The sequence below is a fragment of the Cryptomeria japonica genome, chromosome 11 (assembly GCF_030272615.1).
Source record: "Cryptomeria japonica chromosome 11, Sugi_1.0, whole genome shotgun sequence".
In the NCBI taxonomy this organism is placed as follows: domain Eukaryota; kingdom Viridiplantae; phylum Streptophyta; class Pinopsida; order Cupressales; family Cupressaceae; genus Cryptomeria; species Cryptomeria japonica.
This window is the reverse complement of record NC_081415.1, coordinates 560,011,977-560,023,418: the sequence shown is the minus strand read 5'-3', so window position 1 is coordinate 560,023,418 and position 11,442 is coordinate 560,011,977. Positions and strand designations below refer to the sequence as shown.

Sequence of the window (11,442 nt, the reverse complement as noted above, 5' to 3'; positions counted from 1 at the left end):
CAAAACAATTCACAACAGTGCTGAAAACTGAGGTTGAACTTCTAGGAATAGATTCTGAACATCTTAATCAGCTGAAATCCAAGTTGTTGACTTCATACGACATCTTTAGATCAGTATTTCCATCAGATTGCTTCAATAGTTCACTATCCTACCTTAATATTCAACAATTCAAATCAATTCAATTTAAGGAGGAAAGAGCCCTATCTAAGGAGACTAGAATTTGATTAGAATCTTATTTAATCAATTCTAGATCTATTGGATTCCTCTCCCCATTAATGCAATGGTTAATTAGGTCATTCGGTGGTTGTATTATCTTAATTTAATCCCGACCCTAATTTTCTTACTAGTACACCAAGATATTTTGAGGTGAATATGATTCTAAAACCACAACTATAGATCACTCTATAGCTTGAAAATTTCCACCATTAGTTGTACAAATCATTTGAGTATTCTTTGGAGCATTTGATGATTGTAGTTTATGATCCTTTGTACACAACTCTTGGAGGAAATCTTGAAAGAGTTGAGGTGTGATGGATTATTATTTTAAAGATTAAAGGGATGAAGGAATATAAGTAGAGATGGGGGATACTTGCAAAAAATATTCTTCAATATGACCTATTTTGGAATTAAATGAGGTGGACATGCTATGGCATTTGCTTGAAAGTTCCTAAAGCCTTAACAACAAAATCTATTATGTGTATCTTACAATCAAATTGTAATTCAAGAAACCAGATCCCTATGGTGCTAACATAGGTGTGCAAAATCCTAAGAAAAAAATTAAATCATATTTCTTACACTAGCAATTATGCCAAGAGACAGTTGAGGTGAAGTTTCAAGGGGGAACCACTTTTGCCTCTTATAAACTATGGATGTTCTTTGCTACATCATTAAATGATGAGTAGCTCCGAGGCATGATTTTTCATAATATTTGATCTTCATTTCCTTCACTCTTGTCATTGGTATAATGGGCATGACATAATTCCCTAACTCAATACTTAAATTTCTTGGCTTGTTAAAACATTTCCATGAAGGCTTACCATAGAGTGGATGGTGGTGGGGTTTTCTAGGTAAGCTTCCATATCATTTTGGTTATTCAATATATGATAGTATTGTATGATAATTTCATAACCTTGAATCAATTATTCTTTCCATGATGGGTTGAATGGTGATTTAAAAGCCTTTAAGCTATCCTTTCTATAAAAATGTTGTTAAAATAATAAAGGGTAGATTCACTGAACTAAATAATAGAAAGAGGGAATCAAACAATAAGATACAATATAAATTTATAGTGGTTCACCATTAAAGGCTATATCCACTCTCAAAGAAGGGCAATATGTTATTCATTCACTATTTATCAGATAAATTGTAGGCAACAACAACATGTATTTTATAAGTAATTATATTAACAATATTCATAATGTGAAGGTCCAAAAGGTATTGGAGGGAAAAACATAATACTTATGGGTTTCATATTTAACAACCTCCCACTTGAAATCCAACCATTGCTGCATACCAACAATCTCACACATCCCTGCATTTCCATTCATAACATCACTTTGTAACCTAATGCAAAAAAGATTCTCTCTTTTCTATATTCTATTAAAGAAAACTTTGAATGGGTATTCTCCAAACCATGCATCAAATTTAATAAAACATAATACTAGAATTTTGACTCCCCCACAAAAAAAAATTTGCAATTTCTAACAGGAATTGAATCCCACTAATTTTTTGGTTTCCATATCTCCAATAGATGCTTGATGAAGGCCTTCCTCTAGTTGTTCCTTGTAAATACAAATCAAAGAGGGAAAACATTCTACCTGCTGACCCCAAATCTATCCGCCTTTCAAAAATAGAGCCACCAAAAAATTACACTTCACAGAATGACTCAAATATGTCAAAGGGATTGTGTGAGAAAACACAGCTACCTATTCCTTATATCAAAGCATCTTCACCATATTGACCATAGATCTCCCTTTTCTCTAGATCACCGAGCTCTTCATATGCTCGAGATAGCTACTTGAACATTTTTGGATTTAATCCACAATCAGGAACACCTTCAATTCTTTTTGTTAAACCAATCAATTTAAAATACTCCAAAGTCATATGATCTATAGGGTAGGATCCCATAATTATTCCACTTTCTAGAACTGTTTCACCAATTTCAAGGTCCTTAGATACATAAGTAGTCAATTTAGTTTCTTTGACTGCCAACTCAAAAAATGCCCAATCAAAGGAATTCTAACTCCACAAAGGGTCACTGACATATGACCCACAATACACATTCCATAGGAAAAACTTGTGGATGAACCTAAAATGAAAACATGATCCCACAACAAAATTGGGTGCCCTGAATTGGGAATGACAATGAATGCTTTGAAATATAGTAGAAAACAGAAAAATCTTCATCACTTCATCATGAATTCTCAATGTATAATGTCCACTCATAGTAGTAAAACTACCAAATGTCTCTTCCTCAACCCTTCCATTGTGTGAACCACCTAAAAGTGGAAGTAATTTACGATGACCTCAAACAATTACAACACACTTTTGTCTTCCAAAAATATTCACAATAAGGAAAAACCTTTTTACAACAAATATCTCTACGAGCGTCATAGATGTAACTACAAATGTTTCTCTTCATTGAGTAGTGGTTCCGACAAATGATGCATACTCTAGGTAGACACGTCAGATACCCAACTACATGTTGTACCAAACCCCCCACAATACTATTATTATCATGTTCACACTCATTTCTCTCTAGAGAGGTTGCAATGTAATCTTCAATCAAATATAATAAAATTGAACTCAATCCATAAGGTGTCTTATTTTTTACTCCCTCTTGAGAGAAAATGACCCATATTTCATCTTCCAAAACCACATTGACCTTCAACACGGCTATTCATACTGCCAATTCTAGAAATAACATCATTCCCTTGCAAGAAGTCTTGTACTACAACTTCAAATTCAAAATAGGGAATCATTTTCTTCATCTCCAAAACCTAAAACTTACACCATTAAACCCTGTCTCCTCTATTGGAATGCTTTTTTTCCCACCTCACATGAAATCTTCTATAATTTCTATATGATAAAAAAATAGGATTTCTATAAATAGAATGAAGTACAACTCTAGTTTAAGGAGCTAAGATAAGAGCTCTAAAAATAGAAAAGTTTTTAACTATAATTGTGCATATGGGTTCTTCTATTTTTAGTTTTCCATTTATTTTTATAACAACTCTATATAAAGAGGAAAATTATACTAAAATATTCATCTCTAAGCATTTGATCATTGATCCTTGATCACATGATCAAGAAGTATTGTAATTCATTTGAATTAATAGATTTTTTTTTTGAGCAATGTCTCTCTTGTTGGCATTGTGTTGTCATTCATGTCAACCGACATTATGGTCATTACAGTCAATCGGTAGTGCTATCATTGATGTTAATATGAGTGTTGTGTTGGCATTTTATTGTTTCCAACCAATAATGATGTGACTGGTAAAAAGGGACACTGGTAAGGAATAAAGAACCAAGAGGCAAAGTGAAGAACTCTCAATCGGTTGGAGATGAGCAAGATGACTCACCCAGGATATCTGATATGGGTTGGCTTGATTTGATGATCAGTTAATGTGTTCCACCAATAGAACAGTAAAGTGCAGGCATGAAGGTTAACCAACAGGGTTAGAGAGCCGATAGGTAAGCATCGGTAGTACACACTTGTCGGTGACCAAGTATGAACCGACACACTAGACAACTGAGTTGGATGGCGACTAGAAATACATGTGGACTCCATGTGGAAATGGACAGGTGAAAGTGAACCATGCATCAACAAGGTAGTTAGTGATTGGATTCACATTTAATGCTAACTGCAAAGTTTATGGGATGATTGCAGATCTTTGCGGCTCGAGGCATGACGAACAATGGAGATCTATGTTGCACTGCTTGAGAAAATCAGAGTAGGTGAAGGAAACTGCATCATGCATGGTGATTAACAAAACATAAGGCCAACAAATTAGGATGTAGGTTGCCAAAGATAGAAGACGTATGTTGGAAGGAATAGATATGGTGGGGAGGCTTGATTTTCTGCAAGTTGTCAATCTTGAAGATGAGATTTGATTGGATTTGATATGCCTCGTGGTCAGTGGAGTAAACACTAGCATGCCAATTTTTAGTTTCCTTTTGATGAGAAAGATTGGCTATAAATATATAGATCAAAGATTGAAATGATTTGATGATTCTACTAGAGGTTGTGATGCCAGATATAGAATAAGAGAGAGTGAGTGTGCATCAAAAAGCCAATTAGCCAATGAGTTAATTGATGAACTTAGAAGCGACTGAGTGTATGGTAGTGTAACCAGTAAGAGGATTCAACGTGCAAGGATAAGACAATCGATATATTGATGCTGTAGGCTGGAGAGAGGTGAAGAAGAGCCTACTCATGCATTTGTCAGTCATAGTGTTGAAGAGAAAAGACATCTTAGTGACTAAGTGAACTGTAAATGCATAAATGGTAATAGGGTTTAAGAGGGGTTTAACCGGTAAGGTTCGAGTGACTAGTAAGCTGCCAAGAGGGTAATAGTTAAGTGAACCTGTAGTCCTAGAACTGGTAGAAGGCAACAAAGAGTGAAACAGTGTAGAGTGAATGTCAGCAGAGAATCGACATAACACATAGCAGGGTTTGACCAGTAAGCAAAGTAACCGATAACCAAGAGCAGAGTCTGAAAGTTCATCAAACCGGTAGAGTCTGAAGTGGTAAGGAAGTTTTAGTGAGAAAAGGAGAGTAGAGAGAGTGTGAGAAGATACTAGACGAGGTGAAGGTTGAGTTGAGTTAGAGTTAGAGAACAAGCAGAGAATAGTGCAGAGGAAGATTGATTGAGAGGAGTTGGTGCTCCTTGGGTTGGTGCCCTAAATTTTGTAATACAATTGTTTTATTGTAAGGATAGATTAGAGAAGTAGAATCTAACAAAATTTCTCACTGAGGTTATCCCACATTGGGTTTTCCTCGTATATCCAGTGTTATGTGATGTGCCTTTTGTGTGTGCTTGCATTTGGTCTTCCCTTATCTCACTGATATGTTCTCTTGGTTCTTGATATGTTAACTGGTACTCACATTTAGGATTAAAAGGGTTAAGTTTGGAAACCGCCGATTCACCCCCTCTTAGTGGCATCTTGTGCTCTGCATCTCTATATTTTTGTTTATTTAATTTTCTTCAATTGGTATCAAATATATATGTTTTCTTCAATTGGAAAAGAACAAATTGTAGCGAAGGAGATGAAGAAATATTATTCATAAAATACATTCTTTTCTTTGTGTAAGGGAAGTTTCTAAATTGTACCCGCATGAGAAGGGTTGTCACCTATTAAGGGTTCCTTTAATGAAAGTCTATTTAGCCACTAGTCTAAGTGTTCATTTTGAAGGAAAACATAGGTGTTGAAGAATGAAGCCAACACATCAATTAAAGGTAAAAAGGTAAATTTGGTATTCATAGGAGGAGATTGAAGTCAAAGGGATTCGTAGTCCAACACGTACAAGAATTGGTTTTTCTAGTGACCTCATGTTAAATGAAAAATGTTCAAATTAATAGGGGATTTGACTAGTTATAAGGGAGGTTGATGGGATCTTCATTTTTTAAGATGAAGCTTCGCTACCATTTTTGATGTTGTAGGAAGATCACAAAACATAACAAGTTAATTTGCATGAATTCAAGTCCAAGTCTTATAGAAGGCTTGAAGAAGATAAGTCTTAAAAAAGGGTTGAAGAAGCTTGAAGGAGCTAAAAGAAAAGAATTTTCCATAAAAAAGGAGATCACCTCATGATGCATCATGTTAGGAGAAAATATCATTGAAGTCAAAAGAAGATATCAATTTTTTTTGTGTTGAAGCAATCCAATTTGTGGTTGAAATTAAGGGAGAGATTATTGGCATTCTAATTTCTCCACCTCGCATGAAATCTTCTGTAGTTTTTTGCATGGCATAAAAATAGGATTTCTAAAAATATAATGAGGAGAAACTCTCATTTGAGGAGCTAAACATAAGATCTCTAAAAATAGAATGAAATTGTTAACCGTAATTATCCATGTGTTCTTCTATATTTAGTTGTCCATTAATTTGTCTAAGACCTCTATAGAAAGAGGTAGATTCTAATAAAATCTTCATCTTTGATCATATGATAATTTATCCTTGATCATGTGATAAATAAGTTTTATAGTTCATTTATTTAATAGAAAATCTACTTTTGAGAAATGTCTTTCTATATTTGTGTTTATTTCATTTTCTTCATCTTTCATCTATGATCACCTATACAATCTTATCCCTTGCAGCTACTATCACATTAGTTAATTAGGTTCCTTCCTTTAGTTCATAGTATACTCTCTATACTGTCAGAATCACACTCAGTACCCACTGAGACAAGGAATATTCCACCTAAGGTGGTACACAAGAGAGCTACAACAACCTTCATAGTTGTTAATATTTTCTCAATAAGTACAGTTTCCTCGATTACCAACTTAAATTATTCCCTTGCATTGGTAAGCTTTAGTTCTCCCTTCATCACATCTCTCTTTACTTCTCTAGTCTTTGGAGCCATCTGTGGCTCTACAATTTCCATGGTTGTAGTGCATACCTCAGGAGCAGGGGGATCCCCATCTTGGGTGAAATTTTTGTTTGGAAAACCACCTCTCATTTTGTTCATTTCCATTTTTGTTTCCACTTAGATGCCTCCTCCTTAGCCGATTCAACTTTTTCACTTAGCCATGCTTCTAGAGAACTATAAATGGCCTTACATTGTCTATTGGCACTCACTAATACATTATCTCCTATCATTTCTTCATGTAGTTCATTCCAAGTGTGTGCTGCCTCCTTACTGTACTTGAGATGGTACTACCAATTTGATTTTTTTCAGTTTTGCAATATTACCTTGCTCAATTTTTTTGGCATAAAATATTAGGTTTTTCTAGTTATGACTCTGTCATATCCTTATTCTCATGATCTCTAATGAAAAACATGTTTCCCTTGTCGTGAAGGGCAAAAAAATCTAGGCTTCCACTATAGAGGCTCATATCATCGGCCTCCTACTCCAAGTGACTCTTCACCTGCCCGTCCACTACTTTGGGCTTCTTCTCACAATTTTTAAACTCCATTCTGCCCTCGATGCTAATTTCTTTCACATTGGCTACTACAACTACTATGCCTATATCACTCTTCAGTGTCACGAGTTTATGGCTGTACAAATCATTTATAGTTGCCACAACTACATCTAAGAGTTGAGAAAGAAACAAATCCAACATCCCCATCTTCAATTGAATCTTCCTTATCTGCATTCTCTTCATTTTGTAGTAGTGAATCTTCCTTTTCACTACATCAATCTTGTTTGATAGTAGTATTCTCACTTTCTTCATCCCACAAATGTAGATGGCACATTGTTTCATCTTCCACTTGTATGACATCAACATTCTCTATCGAGTCTTGCTCCTTAATTTATAAGTTGATAAGAAATTCCTCAACAATAGAATCAACTTCATCATCTAATTGACCCAACAAGCTCTTTCGAGCAGCCAAAATCCCACACAATGGTGAATCTAAAGTAGGATGAACAACTTTCACTTTAGCATGACTATTTACTATATAAAAGCACTCAGCTCTAGGCTCTAACCAAGCTTTGATATCAATTTTAAAATAATCAAAGACAAATAAAGTAAACTAAAGAATAAAATTAGAGAATCATAAACAAGACACAAACACAAATTTATAGTGGTTCACCATAAAAGACTACATCCACTCACAAAGGAAGACAATATGTTATTCATTCACTATTTTTCAAATACATCATGGATAACAATAACATATTTTTTATAAGATTATGTTAACAATATCTAGAATGTAAAGGACAAAAAGAAATTGGTAGGAAAAACATAAGACTATTGGGTTTGATATCACAAAATTATTATATAGTAATTAAATATGCTTTTGCTTATTCATTTTTATGTTAGTATATGAATGCTAATTATTTTGAAACTTCAATTGATTGCATTATGTTTGCATGTATATAAACTAAAGTATTTTTATTTCCATTTGGCCAACTAGTCTGTAACAGTAGAACAATACTTTTATCTAATCCATTTGGCTAGTTACTCTATAAATGATATTTCAAACACCTTTTGTAACTCATACCTTTTAGCTTAGATAATTATGTAATAGTTATAAACTAGGGAAGGATCACCATGGAGAAACCAAACCTTTAGCAATGAGGGATTTCTCAATGATGACCCCCTTGTTTATAATTTAATCAAAGGTGGATAGCTAATGAACTTGTAGATGGAAGGTCATATTGGGATTGGATTCATGATAAAAATATTTAAATAGATGTTAAATTAGCAAAACCCCTACTATAATTATGGTTCATGTTGAGGTGTTTCAAAGGAATTCTAGAAAATGATAGATTAGTAGTTGTGCATTAATTCACATTTTCATGATATGTGGATGTGGCATCATTTGGTTTGTTGTTTATAATGTCTAAAAATAAAATTTATTTAATAATAAATATATTGTCATCAACACTGACAATAAATTCATAACTAAAGACCCTACTTATAATTAGGTATCTATTGAGATGTCTAAAAGAACCCTATAAAAAGATAGATCTATAGTTGTGCATTAATCATGTTTTTATGATACATGAATGTGGCATGACAAGATTTGTTGCTTTTAAAATATAAAAAATAAAATTTATTTAATAGTAAATATTCATGATCAATACTAACAACAAATTCTTAAAACAGTCCTACAAAAGGATAGATCAACAGTTGTTCTTTAATTCATTCAAGTTTTTATGATACATGAATGTGGTATGGCAAGAATTGTTTCTTTCAAATCTAAAAAGGGAAATTTCATTTAATAATCAATATATGTGATCAATGCTAACAATAAATTCACAACTACCAATATAATATTATATAAAAAAGTCATTGATGATTTTTGAAAATCACTTGGAATATTTAATAGAGGTTAAACTAGCAAAGCTTCTACTTATAATTAAGGTTTCTATTGACAACTGGATAGGATTGGTAACTGTGCATTGTTTTTATGATACATGGATGTGGCATGAAAATATTTGTTGCTTTTAATATCTAAAAAAATAAAATTTATTTGATAATAAATATCCTCATCAGCACTAACAATAAAATGACAACTTCCAATGAGATGAATTCATATTAAACTAGTATATGGCTCTTTAAAATCACTCCCAATATTTAAAAGAGGTTAAATTGGAACAAACCCTACCCATAATTAGGATATCTATTGAGGTGTCTCAGAAGGCTCCTAGAAAAACATAGATAGGTAGTTGTGCTTTAATTCATGTTTTTATGATGCATGAATGTGACATCACAAGATATGTTGCTTTTAAAATCTAAAAAAAATATATTTAAAAGAGGTTAAATTGGCACAACCCCTAACTATAATTAGGATATCCGTTGAGGTGTCTTAGAGGACTCCTAGGAAAAGATAGATGTGTGGTTGTACTTTAATTCATATTTTTATGATACATAAATATGACATCACAAGATTTGTTGCTTTTAAAATCTTAAAAAATAAATTTCATTTTATAATAATATCCATAATCAACATTAACAATAAATTTACAACTACCAATATAACAAATGTACAATTAACAATAAATTAATTTAATAAATGTACACTACCAATATAATAAATTTACAATTAGCAATAAATTAATTTAATAAATTTACACTTCCAATATAATACTACAAAATTCTGAAATAGTGAGTTTTACCCCCTTAAGTAAACGACAATAAATATTTAGGGCAAGATAGGCAAACAAAGGAGATATATTTTTGCATGATAAATCCACGGGATTCTAAATAATACGCCAACACAAGGATCGCATATACTCTAAAGAAATAATAATGGATGCCGAATATGTGGGTGTTGTTGAAAATGCAGACGAAGATCTAGGAAGCTCTGAAATATTGTTGCCTACAATGAAGAAGAGAAAGTATATTGTACGCAATGAGAGAAATGATCAGGAATCAATTTGGTCTGAATGCCCTGATCATATGATTGAGATGATGTTTTCTAGCGTACCGGTCGAGTTCAGTTCTCGATTTCGCATTGTGTGCAAAGAGTGGAATATGCTCTTATCCTCTAATAGATTTCTGTCTTTAATTCCAGAGAGCAATCCATGGATTCTCTTCTGCAATGAAACGCATGCCATAGCCTACTGTTTACTCAGGCAATCGTGGAAGACTATTTCCCTTCGTTTCTTGCCAAGCCGAATAACTAAAAGTCTCTCACAACTAGGCCATTCACTTTTTTATATTTCAGGTGCAGGCCTTCTGCTATTCGAGATCACAGAGCCTCGGACAAAACATATGATCTGTAATCCACTTACAAGCACATACAGATATCTTCCGGTTGTCATAGCAAAGAATGTAAATGTAGGGGCAATAATGGAGAACGGAGAGTCCTACAAAATTGTGGGTCTGTCGAAAAAAGAAAACCCTAGTTGCATACAAATTTATCATTGCTTTGAAAAGAAATGGCAGATTGAAGTTGAGTTGCCTTTGCCCAAAGAGGATTTTGATATTCTTTCTATTTTGTGTCCCAAGGGTTTTCTCATCTGTACTTCATCTGATTTGGAATTTGTGGTTTGGAACATGGAAGATAAGCAACCGCAACTAGTGACATTTCCAGAGGCGAATCTATCAATTCTGGGGGATAGGATAAACTCATGGAACTCTCAAGTGGTTGTATTGGGGTCATCGTTCCTGTTTGTAGTAACATATCTGGAAATGGACTCAGATGACAAAGTAGTGAACTGTGAGGTGGTTGTATGGGAATTGGAATGGGAAAAGGAGGATAGGTCAGTATGGAGTTGGAAGGAGATGACAAGAATGCCTCCTCATATGTGCCGTCAATTTATAAAGGTGGGTTATTCACCGAAACCAACTGAAGAGCGTCCTTTTTTTGAGTGCAGCATTATAGGGGTAGGCAATTTTCTCTGCTTTATAGGTGTGCATGGTAGCATAAAGCTGTTTGTCTATGGTTTAGATAAGAGGTTCTGGAGTCGGATCAGGCTTCCTCAGTCTATGAGACTTAATAGGTATCACGCAATTTGTGACTTTCAAGTGAAGCCAGGTATGAAAGTATAGGTTCTATTTAAGAGATCAATAGAAATCTTACATTCTATCAGTTGTGGATTTTTTCTATATATCTAGTTAGACTATAGACATTAGAGGTGCTGGAGTCAGATCAGGTTTACTCAGTTTATGAGACTAAATGACTAAATATGAGACTAAATAGGTATAATATAATCTGTGACTTTCAAGTTAAGCCAGGTATGAAGGTATAAATTCTTTGACATTCCTAGTTAGATTAGGTTTTTGGGACTTGTTTCTTAATAATTTGATCTATCTAGAATACATGTTA

The 11,442-nt window shown here is 33.7% G+C and overlaps 1 protein-coding gene across 1 annotated transcript; it reads left to right on the top strand.

Annotated features, from left to right (window-relative positions):
- The first annotated feature begins 9,920 nt into the window (after nucleotides 1-9,920).
- LOC131860325 (F-box/kelch-repeat protein At5g15710-like) lies at nucleotides 9,921-11,165 on the top strand. The gene has a single exon (XM_059214726.1). The coding sequence runs from the start codon at nucleotides 9,921-9,923 to the stop codon at nucleotides 11,163-11,165; it is 1,245 nt and encodes a 414-aa protein (XP_059070709.1).
- The last annotated feature ends 277 nt before the right edge of the window (nucleotides 11,166-11,442 follow it).